The 25048-nt window shown below is 40.2% G+C and overlaps 1 protein-coding gene across 4 annotated transcripts in view; it reads right to left on the bottom strand.

Moving 5' to 3' along the window:
• LOC113406632 (amyloid-beta A4 protein) overlaps nucleotides 1–25048 on the bottom strand; it is a 322356-nt gene that overhangs the window by 122014 nt on the left and 175294 nt on the right. For 2 of the 4 annotated variants that reach the window (XM_026652412.2, XM_026652414.2), the window contains exons 6-7: nucleotides 23195–23397; nucleotides 10219–10386 (exon numbers count right to left, since the gene is read on the bottom strand). In XM_026652412.2, coding sequence (XP_026508197.1) covers nucleotides 10219–10386; nucleotides 23195–23397 — 371 coding nt within the window. The remainder of the gene's footprint in view (nucleotides 1–10218; nucleotides 10387–23194; nucleotides 23398–25048) is intronic. The other 2 variants (XM_026652421.2, XM_026652424.2) reach the window with 1 other exon arrangement.

Genomic DNA, 25048 nt, shown 5'->3' with positions numbered 1-25048 from the left:
CTGGGGACTGGTTTAATATATATTTGTCATAAATTCACTTGTGTGTTTTATTCATTCAAATTGAAGACTTCACACTCACAAGGGGGAGCACAGAGCTGCAATGTCAAGCTTAGATTTACTTCTAACAAATATTAGGTTTTGGGGATTTAAAATTTTAGCACTAGGCTTTTATACCTTAAATTACGCCCTGGGGAATGCTATGGTGAGTTAAGGCTGCAGCTGGCTTACTGTGATGAATCTTTCCCATCACATTCTGTACTGTCAGAAAGGCACTTCTTGGATGGAGCAACTTGCAAGCTCTGCTGCTTTTATATAGATATAGTCCTGTCAATTACCCTATAAAACTCAAGAACAGTGAAAGGGCAATGCCATCCAGGGCAGAGGAATGTGTTCTTGCTCATTTGCTTGTTTTCTGCCCTCAAGCCTGTTACTCGACCTCCATCTGTCTGGAGCACTCATCTGATAAATAAGATGGAAAGAGCCATTTAGTTCTTTAACTAAAAATTACATATATTTTGCCCATTCTGTTTACACAAATGCAGCAAAATATTTCAGCTCCTTACTGCTAAATATACTCTGGATGTTGACATGGACATTTAGCTGTCAAAACATTTTACTCCCCGTTAATTAGAGGGATGTCAAGATCCAAAACAAACAGCAAATGGATCAAGAAATTTACTGAGAACTGGAAATTATGGTAGTGCCGTTTTACAGGCTTTCAGAATTTATTCTTGAAAGGGGTAGATTACAATGTGTGTTATATTTGAAGATATATTAAACCAGATAGTACATAGCATTTGTGATGTGATGTAACACAATTTTCTTGAAGTTTCACCAAGGAGCACGAATTCAAAGTGTTTTAAGAAATACTCTCTTGTCAACAGACACTGATGGTTTGATGCCAGTTTTGAAATCAATGTGAAATTAGCCTATGCGAAGAGTAACAGATTAAGACATACATGTTAGACTATCTACATCTTGTGCATAATAGCATAGTAGATTTGAAAAGAAAATACTTTGGTTTATATTGTATTTTAATTATTCAACGGATGTTCCTTAAAATAAAATTAGGGCCCTACCAAATTCACGTGAAATCTGGTGTCCCCCCTCGAAATCTGGTCTTTTTTGTGCTTTTACCCTATACTATACAGATTTCATGGGGGAGGCCAGCGTTTCTCAAATTGGAGGTCCTGACCCAAAAGGGAGTTGCAGGGGGATCACAAGGTTATTTCAGGGGCGTCACAGTATTGCCACCCTTGCTTCTGTGCTGACTTCAGAGCTGGGCAGCTGGAGAATGGCGGCTATTGGCCAGGCACCTGGCTCTGAAGGCAGCGCCCCACCAGCAGCAGCGCAAGAAGGAGGTGTGGCAATACCATACCATGCTACCCTTACTCCTGCGCTGCTGCTGGTGGTGGTTCTGCCTTCAGAGGTGGGCTCCTGGCCAGCAGCTGCCGCCCTCCAGCTGTTGAGCGCTGAAGGCAGCGCCGCCGCCAGCAACAGCGCAGAAGTAAGGGTAGTAGTACCGCAACCCCCCCCCTTCAATAACCTTTGTGATCCCCACACAACTCCTTTTTGGGTCAGGACCCCTACAATTGCAACACTATGACATTTCAGATTTAAATAGCTGAAATAATGAAATTTACGATTTTTAAAATCCTGTGACCGTGAAATTGACCAGAATGGACCCTGAATTTGGTAGGGTCCTAAATCAAATGGATGATACTTATTTTAATTTTCCCAGCTTCAGATTACAGTTTAAAGCCAAAACATATACCACTTACTAAATATAATTACTGCTTAAATTGATGTAGATTTAGCAAGTTGATTAATTTTACTATTTTCAACATATATTGGGGGGATGTTATTCAATTCACACTCCACCCAAAATCCCATAGTGACTGGATGTTTCTTCTAAAAAATGTCCAGCAATTGAACAGTTAATGTTAACAATCAAAATGGTCATCATTAGGCTTTAGAATTTACACAACTGAAATGAATGGGATAGCTGGGCAAGTTCCATTGTTTTGGCAGTCTTAGCAACACAGCCCAGCCCAGGAGCTAGATTTTTTCCTTTTCAAATGAGATGTTAAATTCTTCAGAAATTGATGGTGCCACCAGAAAAATGATACTGATGTGTATTGCTGAATACGCCTAAATTGTTGTTATGCCAATTCTTTAAATGGGACTTAGGATGTCCTAAGTCTCTCAGGCTCTTCTGAAAAATGTAAATGATCCAGAGTTTGAAAGAGAATCTGCATTAAGCAAATCTTCACAGCAAGCAACGTTCTTTAAGATTAACTGGTGGGACCCTTCAGTTTAATTGAAAATGGATTATTCTTTTGCTAATGCTAATATTCAGCCTTGGTAAGACTTGTCAATGTTACTGGAGATAAATATCAGTGGATATTTTCCCTAAGAAATAACTTTTGACAGCTGACACCTACATTTTACTTAAGAAATAAACGTCTATGCAATGTATTAAAAATTTCTCAAAACCTATTTTCAAAAAAAGAACAATTAGCAACAATAATAATACGGTTGTACAATATATAGGCCATACATATTTGGCTTAAAATCAAGAACAAATGAAATATAGACCTAAGGATTTCATGATATTCTGAACTCACCAAATTGCAAATGCTGGAAGTACTGTAGAGGCCTGATAACAGCATGTTATGTTGTATTCCGTCTTTATTAAAATAAGTTAAACCTAACGGAGAGGCAGAGGCCCCAAATCTGAAATTCTTTGCCTTTGAGAAGTTGGGTCCAATTGTTAACATTATTCAGAAAGGATATATATTAAATAAGTGTTTCTGTTGTAGTTTTAAGGACAGTTTAAACAAAGAAAATCTGAAATCAATAAACCAAATCCTATAACTGGTGAATTTATGGTATGATGAAAATATAGAATTGGATCCTTCAGAAATGGCTCCTCTGGTCTAATTTGACAATGGATATTCACATCAAGGTCATTTAATCTGAATTACTCATTTGACAGATCCTAATGGCTCTTCTGAAGTCACAATGTATACTAATGTAGTGGAAGTTTAAGTATTTAAACTTACATTGTACAATGTGTATGTTTTGTATTGAACTTCCTTAATAATGATCAATATGGAGGGGCACGTGCTCTGGAAGGCTAAGAGAATCGGTGATTGATATTTAAAACCTTTAGCCTCTAGGTTAATGGATTGATTCCAGCATAGTTCAGTGGTGAATGAAACCATGAGTTTTGCAATCTTAGCCCGTTCCCAGGAGACAAAAGTCTTTTTGACAAAACTCAGTACACTTAAGCAGACCAATGATATACAGAGAGGCTAAGGATTGGAAGAACATAGGTTGTCCTCTCAGATGAAGGCTAAGGGCCTTCAGCAGGGAAGTGTGTGTGGGCAACGGGGGGAGGGAGAGGAGAGGGAATGCTAGCTTTGCTCTAGGGAGAGGGTGGCCCTGCACCTCTGCAAGTCCCACACAAGTTCTGTCCGTTTTGTCCCATGTGGTCTTCTCTCCATTCAGACTTGCCCCATCTCAAGAGCTGCCATACATTGCCATCCTGGCTTCCCAGTGAATCCTCATATCCTTCTGACCCAGCCCTCCCCTGCACATCGAAACAGGTTAATATGGAATCAAACTCACTGTGATTGAGCAATGAGCCTAATGGATGGTTAGCTGAATGGGCAGGCAACTGCTGACCAGTCTGCTTTGGCACCTGCACATATCCTACCCTGCACTAGAGATGAATTTTTACACAACATTGGGGAAAAAACAAAAACCTGTGCCTGGATGAGAATGAAGGACAGAGTAAATGAGTGTGTGTGCATGAGTATAGCACAGAGAACAAGGGGGAAATAGGAAGGTGAGGGTTAGAGAGGGAGGAAGAAAATGGGAGTAGATTGCAAGAGAGGGACGGGGAGAGAAGAATTGGGTATCCAAGTCTGAAAATCTGGTCACCCAACTGTGGATAACAAAATCAGACTTCAGTCTCTAGGGCTGTCAATTGGAGAACTTTCATGAGCAGTGAATTTACACACAGAAAAAGACAATGCACAACTGACCCTTATAAATCCTCAATTCTGAAATATTCCTCATTTTAAAAAAACCTTCAGGCATCAAATCTGCATTATGAAATAACAGATTGGATTTTCTCCCTCTTTCCTTTCTCCCTCCCCAACAAAAAAGCCTTCTCAGAATTCCCAAATGGGAATTCGCTGTCTTCATTGAACTAAAACCATGTTATAAATAGAAACCCAGGAAGCATGTGTCCATTCTATCTCCATGTTAAACAAAACAAAACAAAACAAAAAAAGAGCAAGAATTATTTTCCTAATGGATTAGATTTATTGATCAATTTATTTTAGATCCACACTGATTCCTCTCTCTCTCTCTTTTTAAGCACTGTGCAAAAATTGCTGGGTTGACCATTCTAGAGATACAAGCCTTTTATCCACAGAACAGGCAGAACACAGACAATAATAGGAAAAACTTCTCCAAGCTTTCCCATCAATGAGGTGCAAACCTGATCTAACTGGACAAATCTGAGGGCGGAGGGTAGTCACCAGTCCCATTTAATCCATGGCCTCCCTTCAAAGACCATGGACATGGTCACCAATTGTGTTGGTGGCTGTTCTGTTTTGTGGACACCTGCTCACTTGGAAATGGACTAGTGCCAACTCATTCCATTTAGGTCATGGAACAAGCAGACAGCTTTCTGCCATGACTCACCTGTGCTGGATTCTACCGGGTAACCTAGAGAGGAAAGGTTCCACATCCCATTACCAATACTCTGAGCTTGAATCCTACCATCTTTTTCAGATGGTCTCATAAAAGAGATCAAATATTCAAACATTTGCTCTTCAGTCATAGATGCCTCTTGGGTTGCTAAATGTTCAAACTCAACCCAAATTCAGGAACTCCTCACTTAACATTGTAGTTATGTTCCTGAAAAATGCGACTTTAAGCGAAACGATGTTAAGCGAGTCCAATTTCCCCATAAGAATTAATGTAAATGAGGGGGTTAGGTTCCAGGGAAGTTTTTTTCACCAGACAAAAGCAATTTAATTGTTTAAAAACAATTTAATCCTGGTACACAGTGATGATAATTGTGAAGCTTGGTTGAGGTGGAGGAGTCAGAGGGTGGGATATTTCCCAGGGAATGCCTTACTGCTAAATGAACTAGCAATTGACTGAGCCCTCAAGGGTTAACTCTCACTCTCTAGGAGGCAGCAGGAAAGGAGGGAGGGCAGACAGGGAGACACACCCCGTGTGTGAGAGAAAAAATGTGCATTTCCCCTTTAAGTAGCTGACCCCAGGCTTAAGTACACTGCCTTGTTAATTAAATCAGCTTGCTGAGACCTGAGACCTAGAAGCTCCCTCCCCCCGTGGTGTGCCCCCCCCCGCTCTAGGGAAGATGGGGTAAGCGGGGTGCAGGAGCAGGGGGGAGGGGGACACACCCTGACATTAGCCCCCCTCTTGCCCCCTCCCCCCATACAGCAAGCAGGAGTCTCTGGGAGCAGCTCCAAGGCAGAGGGCAAGAGCAGCACATGGCAGTGGGGGGAGGGACAGCTGCTGCACAGGGAACTTAGGAGAGTGGGGAGCTGATGGCGGGGGGGGAGGGGGGGGCTGCCGGTCCACCCTGGTTCCAAGCCCCCACCAGCTGCAACGGGCTGCTCTTCCTGCAAGCAGCGGACAAAACAGGTGTTAGAAGGGAGCATTTCACTTTAAACGAGCATGTTCCCTAATTGATCAGCAACTTAACATTGAAACGTTAACCGGGACGACTTTAAGTGAGGAGTTCTTGTATACATGATCATTTCAGGATATTATAGAAATAATTTTTAACATCACAGTATAGATTTAATTTATTTGCACTTTCAACCAATAGCATCTTTCCCTGTACTCCAATTGACAATGTTGCTTAAACTAGAAATAAACATTCTAATTAGAAGCTTTAGGTAAGAAACTAAGGCCCCATTCTGCAAGCTATGCCATATGGGCAGACCTTGGCCTGCACAGAGCCCCAATGCAGTCAAAAGGGTTTGGACACAGAGATCCACCTGATTGCAAGACTGGTACCTACCACAACACTCTAAAGGCCTAATGTGCAACATATGTTTATAACACTATTTTCCTGATTCCACAAAATCTGTCTGGTCCTCACAGTAAGGCTGAGATGTACAAAGTTTACCATGAAAAGCTCAGCATTTGCCAAAAAGATGCCAATGTTATTTTTCACTTTAACTAGAGGGGAAAAGTGTGGAATCTCATATGTAGTAACTGCAGGCAAACAGTGATTAAAAATAAATAAATAAAGAGAGATCAACGTAGGCAAGTTTCAAAATCCTCTGCTGAGCGACCGACCATATGACAAACCCACAACACGATTCCCATAGCCATTTTCAATTTGGATTTTACTTTGCTGTACATTAACTATGCAGAAGAAACTGATTAATGAACTTCTCCTGGCAAAGGCACTCAGATATCATGGTGGTGGGTGCAATATCAGATTTAGACAGTGATTGGAGAAAGCTATACATTTTCCTTAACTTCCGTGCCGCTACGGACAATCGACGCTCCTGGATTATCTCTAAACCTGTGCACGTGAGCCAGATTAATTCCTATCATGGTTCCTCTCTCCTACTCAATAAACTAACTTTTTATAGTTATTTTTCTGCAACAAGATCCTTCCTCTATGGAGTCCCACAAGGCTCAGTTTCTCAGCTCTTTCCCTTGAACAATTTCTATCTTGGTCATCTCATCTTCAGTCTTAACTGCCATTTAAACTGATGATATTTAACTGCATGTGCTGTTGACATATTTAATTACTCCTCCCTCTGTCCACTCTCTATGCCTGTAATTATCAAATAAAACCTGATACCTGAAGCTAAATGTTGCAAAGTTAGAAATACTTTTCTAGGGGAAAAGGAGCATACTCAACAGCAGAGGAGGATTAAGATTTATTGAAGCCCTGGGCACAAAGAACATTTGGACCCTCCAACATACTCCCTCACTATGGGGCCCTGCCCCGTGCTCCTCCTCTTCTCCCCAATGCCCCCAGGCCAGGTTAGAAGCCCAGAGCTGGGCCGTGGTAAATGCTGCCCAGGGAACCCAGGACACTAGACAGCGTGCTCTGGGGGGAGTGGCGACATGGGCCGGGGGCTGCTCTTGGGCATTTTGGTCCCCTGTCCAGGGCAGGTGGAGAGTCTGGGACTCCCCACAGCAGCCTGGGCTTCCTGGGCAGCTCTTACCATGACTTGGCTCTGGCTTCTGGCCTGGCCAGGGGGCGGGGCCTTGAGGGGAAGGAGGAGGAGCAGGGGGCGGGGCCACAGTTCCAGTGCCAGTTGGGGGCAGGCCCTCACTTCTACACAGGTTCTGGCGCTCCTGGAGCCCAAAGAAGAAATTCATCTGTGGTGGGAGAGGAGCACTGACAGAAGATGCTGCTGCAGATACTGCTAGTTACACGGGCTGCTTCTTTGAATTGGGCACAAGGTTGCAGCCATTGAACCCCACTGTGCATGGAAACATTCTGGCCGAGGTGTGGTCTGAATTAGACACTTTGCTGCAAATTAGCTTTCTCTGTCCTTGCCTTTCCCTGGCAGCTGGATGGTGTTGGCAGAGGGGATTTGCTTGCTCTCTCTGTCCTCCCATTGACATGGTGGCTTCTCTGCATGATGTCTCCTTAATGCTGGGAGAGGCAAGCCCTGAGTGCAATTTTCCCCCACCCCACCCAACATGGCAACAAGTCTCAGAGCACAGGTAAACTGACTGGGGGCTTGCAGGGCTTGGGCTGTGGAGCTGAAAACAGCAGTGTAGACATAGGGCTCAGAGGCAGGGTGGCTGCAGTGCAGTTGGCTTATCACTAGGACCCAGAATGAGCTGGGGGAAGCGATCACTCAGTCCTGGCAGCAGGAAGTGAATTGCACTCTACAGTTCTGGGCTTCAGCTGCGTGGGGTAGGGCTCCAGGCTTCAGATGGGGCTTGGGGGAGGGAAGGAAGCACCCGGGCTCATGGCTTCAGCCATGGGCGCTGCAATGGGGAGAGGGCAGGGGGCCACTGCCATAAGGGCGAGCGAAGGGTGGGGGAGAGCGGGAGTGGGGCCTCGGGGGAAGAGGCAGTATGAGGGTGGGGTCTTGGGGATGAGGTGGAGCGGGGAAAAGGGGGGGGCATGGTTTGGGTGCTGGTGGGCCCCTCCCCCACACTTCTAGAGAGCTTCCGGTGTTCCTGCAGCCCTGTGGCTTCTGCTGGGGCTTGGAGTGCCCATTTTTCTGTGGGTCCCCAAACTGGCCACGGCCTCTGGGCATGGGCCTGTGTGTTAATCCTCAGTTTCATCTACTCTCTCTCACTCACTTTTGGACTTAAGAATTTACTATCTGTCTTTATCATATCCCTTATCTTTGATGCTGAACTTTACTTTTCTGTCATTCTTTATCTACATATGTGCCCATCACCAATACAATACCACCTGAGTTTGCTATTGCATCAACTCTACCTTGGCTAAAATTCTCATCCATACTTTCACCTTTCTTGCTATAAATCAACTCTCCATGGACTTCCCAAGTCCCAGCTTTTCCTGACACCAGCATGGAACATACAAACACAAAACTACAACCACATCACTCGTCCTCAGAGGACTCCATTAATGTCTTATTCAATTCAGGACTCGGTTCAAAACTGCATTTTAATTCTTTTTGAAGAGTACTCTGAACTTTTTGCATCCTACACCATAATTCTTCTGTCTTTCTACTACTCCTATCCCACTTCTCTGGCACCTGCCTCCTCCATGTCCTTCCATAAAATCTTGCCACTGCTGGTGTGGACTCCTCCTCTGAAGCTTTTATCTGAATCCCTCTCCAACTCCCCAAATGTTTTGAAAAACTCATCTGCAAAATCCCCTTGTCTTGCTTGCCTACACCTTATGCCACTCTCCTCCCCCAAACTCACTCACACACACTCTCACCTTTGTATTATTTAAAGCTTTTCTGGACACCATTCGTAGGATGTTCTACAAAATTAAGTCATGGTGGGTTCCTGTTAGTCTGGCTGCACTGCTCTTTTCTTGTGAGCAGGCTGGATATTGAAATATGCAATCATTCTTGTACATTTCATTTGTAAACAGAGGATATAATTCCTATGAATAAAGCAGACAAGGGGCTGTCCATAAATTATGGAACATATTGGGGGCGGAGGGTCCTTGATTTTGGATGTTTGTTTCAGTGTTACAAGGGGAAGGTGGGCCTTGAAAATTACCAAAACATATGTTACATAATTTATGGACAGCCCCCAGGCAGAGGAAAAGGGACAGTACAAGAGGCTCACAAGTCAAAACACACCCAGATTAAATGTAATCTTTGATTTATCAGCTTCAGTATTCCCCAGTGGGGGACAGCAACGCTTCACAAACTGAAGACTCAAAAGCGAGTATTCCTTCTTCATGAAAGTTAATCATTAAAGTATATGGTGTATTAAACATAAAACAGGGAGCAAGTAATTCATATTAATGTGTATCATCACACTTGAAGACCTAAGCCTCAAATGGCAACTCTGTTTCTTCTTTTCCTGTAGAAATATATATTTCCAAGTTACTTATTTACACACACACTCTCTAACAACCAGCGTCCAAAAGGAAGAAGTGAATGCCTAATATTTAAGTGTGGGAACAAATATCATGACATTTTGATTTGTTTGTGTTGCTTTGATAAAAAATAGGAACCCAAGTAAGGAAATACAATATAAAACAGCATTTTCATGGATCAGATATTATAAAACTATTTTAACTCACTTAAAGCTTCACTAACAACTGGGTATAAATTTAGTTTTGACGGTTTTTTGCACACGCATAATACATGCATGAAGACAAACACACAGACACAGAAATGTAAATACACTTTTACAGAAAGACCTACATGAGACACCATAGCTGTCAACTGCCTTGTTGATAGAAATGTTAGGACAAAATTTTCATTCCCTAATTGCAAGACTCTTGCATCTACAACATAGATTAAAGAAGTCATCCACTGTCATGCTGGATTAGAAAGACAGTCATTAATGAGTAATATTAATGAGTAAACACACTCTATAGAACATGGGCAGTTATAACATCTTGACAGAAATATGGTTAGTGGTAGCACAGGCCCATCCCAAGGATCAGAAAACAAATCTGTTACAAACAGCAGAGTCAGTGGCGAGAGAGAGAAAGACTGCTACAGGCTTGAGAGGTCCACTTACTGACGCTGCCACAGACTGCCATGCAGTATTCCTCAGAGTCAAAGTTGTTTCGGTTCCCACCACATCCGCCGTAAAAGAATGGTGCACACTTTCGTTCAGTCACATCATAGTACCAGCGGGAGATCATTGCTCGGCAAGGACCAGTCTCAGCTTGTTCAGAGCACACCTCTAATTATAGGAGATGTGGAGGAACTACATTTAGCATGAAAATGGTATTGTCTTGCTTTTCATCTACACAAGTTTATTTACATGTTCTAACTCTTGCACATTAGCTACAAAATGGATGTATCAAGGAAGCATCTCTCTCTTTCACAAAGAATTCAATTACTACATTTTAACTCACTATCTATAAATAGTCTCTAAAACAATGTATTCTCATCTGGATTAACACAACTAAATCCCTCCTGCTCTACACACAATTTTTGTACTTGTATATCTATTTTGGTTAGTGGCATGATTATTTACTTAAATAGTTATACTGGTATAACCCCTAGTGTGGACATAGTTATACTGGATAAAGTTGTCTTATGGTTCCCCATCTCTTTTGGGAGTCGCTAGACCAGTATCCACACGAGGGATGTTGTATCACTATAACTATACTGGTACAGTTAAAGCAGTATAACCTTTGTGTGTGGACAAGCCCTTAATTGGAATTTTGCCCATGAGGAAGTTTGAATAATTGTCTTTGGAAAAAACTCTTAATGGCAGAAAACATCTACACATCAAACTATTAAAAAATACATCTAAAATACTGAGATTTCTTGGCTTGTAAAGAGGTTCTATATAAATGATGCAGGGAGTAAAATTCCTTCCATACACATACAGAATCATTTTGGTTGAAACTCCCTCACGTGTAGAGGCTCAGCGCAAGGCTTATATATCACTTAAATCCACAAAAGCCCTCAAAATAAGATTTAAATGGTGCGCCAGCTTTGTGAATAGGGCTGATTCTTCTCCTTACTTAACATATCAAACGACAGTACGAAATCTGCTTTGAACATATATCATGATTTGTGTTTCTCAGTTTTCACTGGGAGCTAGACCAGTCACTGTATTTGCATTGAAACTCAACGGGAAATCTGTGGGGAACTAAGCTGTACAAATTAAGATCAAAGAATAAAAAGTGAATGCAGGAACTCTGTCCTTAAATTGGAATTCAGCCCATCACCTGGGTACATATATAACCCTTTACCAATAATGTTCCAAACAGGAAAAACAGCGTTCACATTCAGCATGCTGTATATCATTTGCAAAATTGTAGAACATGAAACACCAGTACTTCCCCCTCTATGCTTCCATCAGACACGGGTTCAAAATAATGGCAGACACTGGTAACTTATCTACAACTGTTTCTGACATTACTTCACAAGTCTTAATTTTGTGGAAGGCTGACTCCTCACTATTGAAATGGGGTCTCCCCCTTGGTCACCTCAACACCTGCTAGTGTATGTAGCACTGCAAATCTCCACACGCTCATCACCCCTGAGAGGCTCTCACTGGCATTAGCCCAGATTTGGAGAGTCTCACTGGCTGCTTCACAGCCTCTTTTCTTCTAGGCTGTTTGGTTCATCTCTGTTTAACATATAACCCTTCCCACCTCCTTTCTGCAGCGTGCATTTTATATCAAATTGCTGTCAGTAATCAACACGTGTACATTTACATCAATAATTATTTACTGTAAAGCATTTATGACTGATCCAACACAAAGCTTTACATATACACATCAACAGTGTTTTAGGCACTTACACAGTTTAGTTTGTAGAAATGAATGAAATAAGTTATGGTAGAGGAGAGTTAGCTTCTTACTTTTAAAATCCAGGACAGGTGTGATTAATAGTACACAGGGTTTTCCATACCAGTTACTCTTGCTTGATTTTTACATAACATAGTTATAGTCTACACACAAAGTAACTTTGCCTGGCTTTGAATACATGGAGGACCCCACAAATTTCATTTTAAAAATTAATCACTGGTAGAGTGATTGACACTAAAGAGACATGTATAATCAAGAACAGTTTTACTGAAAGAATACCAAATTTCAAGAACACAGGGCCTCAGCAATTTGTTGTTCTTTTAAAAAATAATTCAGTTAGTGCAACTGTTGGTCAACCTCAATATATAAAGAAGTAATGCCTTCTAAGTTATTTTATCATTTTATATTTCACACACTCTTATCAGTATCTGAAAGTTCCAAAGACTTACTTTAGTATTTCCTTTTTAATCTCTGGGCTTGTCTCCACTTACTGGGGGATTGATGCACAGCGATCGATCCACCGTGGATATATTTAGCAGGTCTAGTGAAGACCCGCTAAATTGACCATCGATCGCTCTCCCGTCGAGCCAGCGCAGTGTAGGTACCGTAGTAAGTTGACCTACGGTACGTTGACTCCAGCTATGTTATTCATGAAGCTGGAGTTGCATAACTTAGGTCAACTTAGCCCTGTAGCGTAGACCTGCCCTCGCTCTCTAAGGCAGGTCGATCCCAGGATAAGTGAGGACAATCCCTAAATGTGTCACACATCGGAACAATAAAAGCAACGACTTTTAGTACCCGGTATATTTTTGCTACCTACATAATGTGAAAAAAAAAATGAAGATGATAACCCATCAGTGAAATAATGGCAATGATAATCAGGAATCAACTATTGGGACACTACAGACATTTATACATATTAAGCATTCATTTCACTGGCAGTTTAAGAGTCAGTCTTTAGGAGCCTTGCAGTAGAATCTGTTTGCATGAAAATGGAAAATACAGCCCTTTAAAGAGTGACTACTTAATCATGAAATTAAATCAGACTCCCTACTTGAACTTAATGCAGGGCTAGAAGCCATGCCTTCCTTTCCCCTCCCCATGGTGAAGCCAGTGCTAGCACAGGGCAAAATCCCCCTCTTAGATCTACATCGTAGGTCTTGACACCTTGCATGGATGGTGTTCCATTGCCAGGAGACTGGAATATCAGAACACAGATCTGCTGTGTGGGGATGAGAGGAGAATTGAACATCTAGAGATTAACAACAATGCAGGATACAAACATGGGGGTAGATCGTCACTTTATGACTGGCCCTGATCAAGGCAGCAGACTGTAATTCAGAGTCAATATCCCTCCTGGTCTCCCCTCTGCTTGCCCTTGTCATCTGTACTGGGATGGAAGAAGAATAGCTTTCCCTTCCTCGCTGAAACCCATGGTACACATAACCTTTGTAAGACAGTAAGGTGGTGCCTTATAACCTACCATATATACTCGTTCATAAGTCGAATATTTTTGGTAAGAAAGTGATGCATCAAAGAGCGGGGGTCGGCTTATAAATGGGTCAACACCAAAATCTGATGATTTTAAACTCTATGGAATCATTGAATTGAATATCTTATACATTGTCGTTTTGTTTACCTGGTGCTTCTGCGGTCATGGAGTCCCTCAGCTCCCATTGGCTGGGAATGGCAAACTACGGCCACAGGGAGCTGAGGGGCTCCATGCCTGCAGATGCTCCAAGTAAACAAAACGTCCCGACCAGCCAGCGGCTTACCCTGACAGGCCAGGAGCCAAAGTTTGCCAACCCTGAAATATAGGGTCGGCTTATGAAAGGCTCATACAGTTTTTGCTATTTTTACCCAACCATCATGGGGGGTCGGCTTATAAACGAACGGGCTAATGAACGAGTATATACGAGTAAGTCTTTTGCATGGGTGCACAGAGCTAGTGAAGATTTACCCCATCATCTGAGCGCGATGGTACACTCACAGTTAGCAGCAGAGAGTACATATTGCGCAATCATGTCATTTAGAATTAAAAACATTCTTTGCATTTAATTTTCCCCCCAAAAATACAAAGGAAGGCTCACTAGTAAGGCCATACTGGGAACAAATTATCTGTGATAACTAGAAAAATTAAATTACACTGTGGCAAAATGCTAACTTTCATCTTTTAATTTGTTTCTGAGAACTGATTAAGAACTGAAGCAATTCTTTGCTTTTGGTTGCAAGAAAGCAAGGCAAATTAAAGGGAGAGCTTTTTGTGTAGTGCTTGTTATAGCTAAAATTTCTGAACAGTTCAAGTTCTAACCTGCTGTTTTCATGTGCTTAGACTTTCTCAAACAATCCACCTTTGGTACTCAAAATTTCCAGTGTGTTGTCCTTGCCCAGAAATGAGCGTTTCCTGTTGCTAGCCCCTCCAGAAAATTTGTGCTAAATGTTTAAAGCTCAATTTTTTGAGTTCTAATGGGCAAAAAATGATTTGTTTTCTATTTGACAAAATTGCCATACTTTTTCTACACAACTAAAAAACAGCTGAACTTTTAATATAGCCGGTAAATATCTCTCTCACTGAGGGATATCTCCATAACAGTTTTTTCAAATGACTAGATAATGAAGTTATTGATTGAAAAGCAGCTACTGAACAGGCACAGTAAAACATTTTGAGTGATCAAATTTAGAAGCATACACTTTTCAAACATTTGGACTTTTGGATTTACAGCTGCTTACACCAAGCTATTTCATAAGTGCTCATTGATCAATGTGTCATTAACAGAGCTAGTTGCAACTTTTGTGGGAAAAGTTTTCATGCTTAAAGATAAAATTCTCTGTATGTTTTTCATACAAATGTTTTTTTCATATTATATTTTCCTATGAAAAATGTTTCAAAATTACGATTTCCCCACGGGAAATGACAATTTCTGTTTTGACCTGTTGAATTAAAATGTTGATTCATTTTTGTTTTTTGAAACTGAAAAACTGACACAAAATAATACCTAGCACTTAACAGTTAATAGTAATACCTAGCTTTATTACAAAAGAAATAGGTATGATTTTGCTCACTTTACAGAAATTTTAAGTTACATTTTTAAGCTGAAATGAAATGAATATTTTTACTTCATTTCAAAATGTTAATTTGAAACAAATGTTTCTGGTTTTCTTTTTTCAAAATGGTTTAAAAACTTCTGTGGGAAAACCAAAATTTCACTCTTAAAAAAATCTAGGGAATGAAATCTGAAAATATCCACTGTATTTCTTTAAAGACAAAAATGGGAATTAGACGACCAACTGGTTTCCAGGGGAGCTAAGTTTCTAACTCCACTTAGTGCCTTTGGAAATCTCAAAGACCCATAGTTAAATTAATCAACAATCAGGAAAAGCAAAAGTCAAGGTTCCATAACTTTGCTCTATTGTAACTATCCAGCATTTTCCAATATTTTTTCCTATGACATCAACACTTTGACCTTCTATAGCACCTTCCATCTGGGAATCCCAAAGCTCTTTAGAAATATGTAAAATTCACCCTAACAACAGTCCTATGATGCAGCCAAGTCCCAGTTTCATAGTGAAGTTAGGCGACTTGCACCCAGAAAGTCCTTGGCAGAGAAAGGGAACAAAACCCAAATCTCCTGACTCCCAATACTATGCTTTATCTCCAGGATTATCCTCTGAATGTGCAGCTTCATATTACTATTTATGTCATAAAATTGAAAGTGTATACAATAAAATATGCCACAGTGTGTGATAAAGACAAGTTATTGCAGATAGACTCATAATATTTAAACTGCTTGTATTTCAGTGGCTATCTGTGCAACCTTTATGTTGTATTCATGTAGACCCAGATTCAGCAAAGCACTTTAGCATGGGCTTAAAATTCACATGCTTAAGCACTTTGGTGACTAGGGATTTACTTAAGCATGTGTTTGATGAACTGGGGCCGTAATTTTTTGTATTTTTATAAGGTGTAAAATAAAATATATTTTATAATCTATATTCCACTATAAAACTGCAGTGTAGATGATTAATGTAACAAAATGGGCAAAAGAATCAAATCGCCCTAGCAAATGTAACATCATCGAAGTGTCTGCTCAACATCATTAGGTACTACAATTTAGGATTCCAATCAGTACTTTTGCCATTCCCTTAATTTGGGTTATTTGTATACCTCTATGGATGTACCAACATATACATCAGGAGCATTACTCTCCTGTATGTAATTACTTCAGAGATACAGAACTATATTTTAAATAAAGTTTACTCCTTTGTTGATTTTGTTTGTACTTCTACTTTCCTTAGTCAAAAATCTACGCTACTGTTTTGCTATGTGGATTATTCCCAAGGGAATATTTAAAGAAGAAATTATTTATTCTGAATATATGCCTGAAACCAGCAGCCAAATTTTAATTTCAACGTTCAAAGACAAAAACTAATTACCTAAGAGGTTTTTGGAATTCAGCAGGAGGCAGCTGTGGAGCTGGCACCAGCTCTGGGAATAAAGCCTATGCATTAGCTTCACAACAGCATTGATACTTTCTAGAGAGAATTTAAAAAAAAAAAAAAAAAAAAAAAAAAAAGGCTGAACAATTAATTATAAATGCAATGCCAAAGAACAATTCTTTAAAACAGTTAAATACCTTAAAATTGTAATTGCCAGTTAAGATTGAATCAATCTCTCTAATGTTGACTTGGAGCCTACTCGCAGGGAATAATTGGGGCATAAATAAAATATAGTTGTATACTGTGCCTAAAATACAAAGCCTTCCAATTCCAATGTAAAAGAAATGTATAAAACATATTTTCATTTTATTTGTGTGAAGAGTAACTTCACTCAGAACCAAGATGTCAAGTGGCAAAGAAAGGACAGCTTGAACGTAAGACTAGATCAACAAAATTCCACATTTTATGTATGTTTTAGAAGAGATGCAGCTTTCCCGTAACACTATGATTTTATTAACATAGCAGACACATTGACTGAGAGGGTTAGCACAGAAATGCATTTCACTCATCCAAAAGACTTATCCCCACAGATGATGATAATGTAGGATAATATTAAACAGATTAGTAAATAAAACCAAAGCTTTAGATCATTACAGTTGCGGTACATTAAAATGATATTTTCTGTTGGAGAATCAGATTAGCAGAGGACAAAATTCAATAGATCATAATGAAATTTTCATCCTTATGTAAAACAGCAGAACTGCTCTATAAAGTATTCCAATATGTTTGTCCTTGGCCCAGAATTTTGATTAAAAAACATGTTCTTTTATGATTCAGCAGTCCTGGTTAACAGTGAAAAAGATTTCATTTGATGTAAGACAACTTAAAGATGTCCTTTTATGGAGGGGCAACTGAATTTTAAATCAAAACATCCAATTAAATTCATAGTTGTACTAATCAAAATGTACCAATACATGGTTCTCTATAACCAAGGCTAGACTGAGCATATTAACATTCATAAGAGTAAGGAAAATCACACATGCTTTTTGTCAATTGACAGAAAGATAGTTATAACATTGGACACTCTTGTACAAATGTCTAGGTATTTTCTTAAAATGCAATATGAACGTCTATTATCCCTTTTCAAATTTTTTCACCCAAGCAGGTGACCAATCAAATTCACCCTAAGTTAGGTGAAGAAAAACATAAAACGTTCTGACGCTTAAACCAAGGTAATAACATTTCACAGAAGAAAAGGAGGAAAAGCAATTAAGTCAGTGTGGGCTAAAGCAGAACTGATTTTGAACAAGGCATTAATACTCCAATACTATATCAAAGCCTGCAATAGACAGGACCAGCACTTCCCTATAATAAGCTAAATAACTTGCCTTGTAATAGGTAGCAACTGTCACTGAATGGATTTAAAGAATCTATGAAATGTATAAGGGAATAGCAAACAAGATACAGTAGAGCAATAAGGCTAACAGCTGCCATACCTAATGCATGTCACTTCTCTTTTGCTAGAAAGCTGGCTCAGATTCCCATGTGCAACTGCAGGTTACAAACACATTCAAAATGCCACATCAAGGAGCACCACTTCAATTCTTTCCTAAACATTTAAACAAATCTGTTTGAATTAAGGGATGGTGAAATCATTCCTAACTGGCAACACTACGAAAACCAGGTGGTCAAGCCTTTGCTGAATTTCCCACATCTGCTGAATGGTATGTGTGCAAGCTGCCAAATGTTCAACAGGTTGCTGTGTTGGCCCTGCTGCTTGCCTTTAAATAAGCTCTAATTGACCGATATGTTGACAGGAAGCATTAAACTCAAAACAAGATCTAATTGCCTTTTCTTTGATGTAAGCGAAGAGAGGAACAATGTTGCTTATCAACAGCCATGCTGAAGGAGAACAGAAATGGAATCACAAACAATTACACATCATGGGAGAACAGAGTTTCTCCATGATTCAGTCAATCCTAGCAAAAACTCCCCGGGACCTCGATATCTCAGTATCATTTTCTGGTTCTGAAACAATTTATAGTGTATTAAGGCAGTGATGTCAGCAGAACCAGAGCTGATCTGCTAGTTATGACTGGTCTTCAAAGTGACTTCCCCTGTTTGGTATGTAGGTTGGGTGAAGTGCCTGCATTCCTGCACTCTGCAGAAATCAGTCACTCAGCTTTAAGAATACAAATTCAGGGATAACATCTCCCAGCATATGGGGGTGAGAAATATAGAACTGAAAAGGGCTGGCTTCTGGGTTCCCTAGAGCCTGTGACCTCAAGCCCACCAGTCAAGGTACACAGCTTCCTCAGCCAGACTTGCAAACTGATAACCAGTTAGTGGCACAGATATATACAGAATCCTGGACTCCTGATTCCTGTGTTCAATCTATCTGAAAACCTATAGCATAAATGCCCTTGTCAGACAAAGGCATGTGCATATCGCTAAGTATTGTGCTAGGATAATGGAAAGGAATTCACCAAAGCCCTCCTTTCTATAGTCTCTTTAATAAAGAAAAACCTGCTAAAAAACACAACAGCTTTCAAAAACACGTTTGCCACAGGACATGAAATAACAGGTTGCCATCTGTCAGGGTGCAGTGGCTGAGTGGTTTAGGCACCCGATGACAATCCTGATAGCCGTGGGTTTGATTCTTACTCAATCTCTCCCTGAAAAGCCACTTCCAGTTCACCCAGATGCAAAATGGGTACCTGATCCATTGCATTAGGGCAGCCATAGGCCTGCAGACATGATGCTGGCCACATCACTCCCTTGTGTACTGCGGGCTAGGTAACTGACGTGCCTTTACTGTGTCAGCCTGATGAGCTATTGGCTCAGGAGAACTTTCATGCTATCTGGCATTTTTCAGACAAGACTAAAATTGTTCTGCTCCTGATGGTTGGAAATATATTTGTGAGCTGTTTTGCTATGGGTATTTTGGTCACTACTAGTTAAAACATGCTTAGGAATAAGAAACAGCATGACATGTTGAAACTACAGCAGACAGCATGAATGTCTTCACGATACAGCTTCAGTTTCCGTACATGCTTTATTTATTTAGGGTTTGATCCAATGCCCATTGGCGTTAATGGGAGTCAGTTCATTTACTTGGTTGGGCTTTGCATCACCCATTATCAGAAGAGTTTAATTTATGGTTTGAGAAGAAAACAAGCTTCCACTGATTTGACATAGGAAAAATAACTCCTATAAAACATGAAGAACTTCTCCCCACATTCTTTAATGATCATGGATCTAATAACAATTATGTCTCCAGAAAGTATAAGGAAGAAATTGGATGTGCAATAAGCATGGAGAGTATTTACTCCTGGGGGAATTCTGCACCCTGGTACACATGCAGAATTCATGTCCCCTACAGATCCCCCACACCCTAACCCCGCAGAATAATACATTCTGCCAGGGAGGTGCTGCAATTACACCTTTCACCCATCAGGGCTGCTATGGCAACAGAAAAGAGAGGGAAGCCAGCTCAGGGCCAGAGCAGCCAGCCGTGTATAGAGAGAGGGCAGAAGCTGCTTTCCAGCGTGCCCTGTATTGTTACAGACATACTTACTGACAGGTATTTTGAAATAAATTACCAAAAAACCCTAAAACTGGTGTTATTATATTGTGTTATTTTGACAAAGATATGCAGAACATTAAAATATGGTGTGCAGAGTTTTTAATTTTTTGGCATAGAATTCTTTGGCGCAGATTTCTCCCAGGAGTAAATACACTGTATAAACTTCATTGCCCTAATCCTTTGGAAAAGTGATCTTAGTTTTACTTGTAACCCAAATGGGTTAAAGCTAGTCAGCCACCCATGGCAAAGAAGCCCTATCTACAAGGGTTCTCAAACATCTTCCTTAGCATGGACCACATCTTAATAGAGAAAGTCTCACAGACCCTACCCCCTTCCTATTTGCAATCATGAAGAGCAACTCTCCTCCCATGTGCGACAGCATAACATCGCTGTGTCAACCGTCAACATCTTACAGTAACGGATTAATTTCCTAACGTATTTTTAGCTTCTTTCAATGCATTTTTCCAGTGGAAACAAGGAGATGAACGTATACCATGAGAAAAGCCAGCTCTCTGCAGACCACCAGTTATTGGTCTGTGGACCAGTCTATTAGCATGTTGTCCCAGGAGGACAACTCTGTCATCAGAGCTGCAGAAGCAGCTGTGGAACAATTTGACAATGAAAGTTTAGTCATCTCAATGAAATAATCAGGGATAGCCATCTACATGCAAATAATTTGGTACAAGTAACAGTCCCATCACGAGAGGCCTCATACTTAAAGAGAGATGAAGATGCTGAAGGTGAGATGGGCTGAGGTGCCTCAGGAGAGCTGCATAGGGAATCTGGCATCAAGCCTGATTACACTAGACTTGTCTGCAGCCAAACTCTTGCCTTCATGACACATGCACTTTACCAATGTTACATGCAAAAACTAAAGACGATTATCTTTAGGCTCTTAAAACCAGCACCACTGAATGTCAATGTTTATATGTTACAGTCTATTTTTATATAAATTCAATGTGTTCCTTCACTTTTTTGTAGTTTATTTTCGCACTAAACATCCTAGTTGCCTGAAGACTGAACATCTTAACCTCTTCGAAATTTCAGCTTCGGTAAAAGACATGCTGTACCTAATTTGTTCTCATTTCCACTCATCCCCAATCCCATTAAACTGAAGTGTATCTTTTTAAATATTCATTTACCAGTGAGGACAGGGTGTTTCATCCCTGGTCAGTAAGAGCTCACATATGGAAATACATTTAAGCAGTTTAAAGATTTAAACTGGGATTTTTACTTTCATCTCACACTGGTTCTCCAGTGGCTGAATCGAAGACTCAAGAGACAGAGTTCAGATAAATAAGAGCTTTTTCTGCCTAAGAAGGAAGCCCTTGCGAATCAATTTTACTCAAGCATCAATTCATTTGATCATAGCACTCACCTGAAACAGGGAGAAAAAATAAGGAAGGACAGAAAATGTTAATAAAGGAAGCGTACCCTTTCCGGGTTAGCTACTTACCGTATATACTCATTCATAAGCTGAATATTTTTAGTAAAAAAGCGACGCATCAAAGAGCAGGGGTCGGCTTATAAATGGGTCTACACTAAAATTTGATAATTTTAAACTCTATAGAACCATTGAACTGAATATCTAATACATTGTTGTTTTGTTTATCTGGAGCGTCTGCAGGCATGGAGCCCCTCAGCTCCCTGTGGCCGCAGTTCGCCGTTCCCAGACAATGGGAGCTGCGGGAAGTGGCGCCACCTCCCGCAGCTCCCATTGGCTGGGAACGGTGAACCGCGGCCACAGGGAGCTGAGGGGCTCCATGCCTGCAGACGCTCCAAATAAACAAAACGTCCCGACCCGCCAGCGGCTTACCCTGACGGCCCAGGAGCCAAAGTTTGCCAACCCCTGAAACATAGGGTCGGCTTATGAAAGGGTCATACAGTTTTTGCTATTTTTACCTAACCATCTTGGGGGGGGTCAGCTTATAAATGAACGAGCTAACGAACGAGTCTATAGGGTAATTCCATTCAATTATATACATATTTCATCATGGAATGAAAATCATAGCTAAGATCGATCCTGTGCTGTCCTCCCTACCACCAGACAACATAAACTTCAGCCAACAGGGCAGAACAACCCTGCCACAGGGAAGGGATAGGAAGGTCAGTGTGTACACTTTTAAGGGTCTGTGTCCCTCAATTCCAATAGCAGCAGGAAAGGACTAAGGGAACCAGGACTGAAATGTCTGTGTTAGTTCCACTACAGCCATTTCATGGTCATTTTGTCTCTGAATGTTTTAAGTTGCAACTCCTTCCATTTTAACTCATAGGAACTCAGCTCATTTTATGTTTTGTCCTGGCTTTTACCTGTGTCTCATTTCTTAGGAGGTAGAAGATCATCATAAAGACATTTGATAAGTACAATGCTACCAGGGAGATGAGCAATATAGAAAACTAATACCTGGATTATATAAATATTACACCATATAGAATAGTTCCAAATCATATAGAAATCTAGGAAGCGCTCCTTTAAAGAATAAATTGTACAAGGGAAGAGGAACAGAAAAAAAAAATTCTACCATGATTTGGACTGTCAAATTGCCTATGGGTAGGCTAATATTCAAATTTATCAAAAAAATTAAATTGCTTTAATGACACCATATAGAAGAACATACAAATGGAGCATATTTTAAAATCTATTTTACCCCGTTTATGTTATTTGTTTCTTTTTTCCCCATAGACAACAAACATACATTGTAATTTTGTTTATAATTATTTGTAATCTTTAACCCATACACTAGGTCAACTATAGGATTTTTTAAATTTAATTATTTGCTTATTATTGAGAAATGCTGGACGTAAAAAATCCAAGAATCTGAATAAAATAGCTAACCAGAACATGTTAATGTAAGACAATGTCCTACCTAATAGTGCTTTCTAACACACCTTTTCCACTTGATATCAACATTCCCTTTTCTTTCACAATAAATTGTTTTACCAGCATACAACACTGTTTCTTCTCATGTAGTTTACTATGCTGTTTGTGAAAATAATCTCAAAAATATGTGGCAATCACTATCCATGTATCCTAAGATTAGATATAAAAGGAAAAAAACTTGCAAATCATATAAAGACAAAGCATAATGATGTAGCAACTTAGGATATTTTGCTGTTTGGAACATTTTTAGTAGTAAAGGGCAAATACACACCAGTAAGATCAATTCCACAGACCCCAACCTAAACAAACATTAATTTACCTTTAACAACCTCTTCTACCGATTCGGTAGTAGTGGTGGTTGTGGTAGCAATGCTGGTAGTTCTTTCCGTGGCCTCTTCGTACTGTTCCTCTGCCTCTTCTTCAATCTCATCACCATCATCGTCATCATCATCAGCATCTTCGTCCTCCACGTCCGTTACTTCCTCCTCTTCCTCCGGCTGCTCTTCTACCACCTTGTCATCACTGAAAGAATCAACAGATTTTGTTGAGTTAGCAATAAAACACCTACTAGGTGAGAAATTGGACAATGGCTTATTCAGAACCTCGCGGAAGTGTGACAAGGAAGCCCCCTCTCAAAAAGCATCAGCCTGGCACTCTGGAGAGCAATGCAGTGAGATTTAATGCATATATTGGAAATGAAACAGTAACAAAAAGATAAATATGGATTTTGTTCTGCTGCTAACATAGCAGGATGCCAATATGAAGCCCATTTCCATGCACTGGAAGGGGAAAGGCCCTGTATTAACCATACCAGATCGTGCCAACTGATTAATGTCTTGGGTGTGCATGTTTTATGCTGCTCTTGGAGATCAGACAGTTGCTTTGCACTGGAATTCTGTAAAATGACTGAGGTGGGTTCAAACAGATGAATGAAGCCGATGGCCATATGCTTTCAGCGCTAAGTGATATTTTCTTAAACACGTACACATCCTAGATCATAATGAGTAATTATTATCATCAGAAAATGACGGCAATGAGTGATAATAACAATTAACTTACTCAAACTCACATATTATTATTATTTGTATCCTGGTAGCTCCCATTATGTGCTAGGTGCTGTTCAAACACATATTAAGACATGGGACAAAATCATTAGCCATTGGAACTAAGGGCTTGTCTACACAGGAGCATCCTGGAAAATTAATCCAAATTAACAAAAAGGTTGAATTTGAAATGGGTTAGTTAAACAACATTAAATCCTAGTGTGCATGATGTTATTCAGAATTAAAGTGGCCTTTATTCAGTTTAGCTTAATTCACTTTGGTACTCAGGTGGGACAAACAAGAGTGTCTGAATCACAACCACACTAGACCATCTTGTTTAAGTACAAGGCAAGGTAAGGTTTTCCAACCCTGTAGTGTGTCTTGGGCAATGGGTCTCACCTATTACATACTGTGATCTTCTTCCCACTCCAGGACAACCCATCCTTTTAGCAATATGGGAAGAGCAGCGTGGTCATGACCCTCTGTCACCTGGTTGTGACTTCCAGGTTGAAAGACCCCTAGTCTTGGACATTTTCCCTAAGAATGCTGAAAGTAAGGCTTCTATGGTTTCTGACTGTAGGACTCTGAATAAACAAACAGTAATGGAACAAACAAAGGAAAGCCAATTTAAGAAGGCGCAGGGAAAAGCACTACAAAAACGATTTACTTGTACACATCAAAGATCCAGCTGTGTTTAGCTATATAAAAGCAATTCATTTTGCCATGTGAATGCACAACATTTTGTTGTTATATTTGCAGTCCCTAACCGCAATCGTGTTTTTTGGTGTAGAATTCTAAACAAATCTGATATGTGAACCCGTAGAAAAGTTATTGCTAGGCCAGGGTCATCTAAAAATATTTAGAGTGGTAAAAATATGTTCTGCATCTGCTTTAAGATCATCAGTGGAAGTAGCACATTTTTGATAGTTTGTAGACAATTCATGAGAACGAACACAAATCCACATAGAAGTTACTTGTAGCTGGGAGCACAAATATTGAATTCAGTGTGACTAAGAAATGATCACCAAACAAACAAGGTCTAGCTAGAGACATAGTGAGCTATTTACCTGGAATTCAATTACTGGAAAACAATACTCCTCTTCCTTACATGAAAATTGTGCTTATATACC

Source organism: Terrapene carolina, unplaced genomic scaffold, assembly GCF_002925995.2.
Source record: "Terrapene carolina triunguis isolate 2854851 unplaced genomic scaffold, T_m_triunguis-2.0 Scaffold33, whole genome shotgun sequence".
In the NCBI taxonomy this organism is placed as follows: domain Eukaryota; kingdom Metazoa; phylum Chordata; order Testudines; family Emydidae; genus Terrapene; species Terrapene triunguis.
This window is presented reverse-complemented; position numbering and strand designations above follow the sequence as displayed.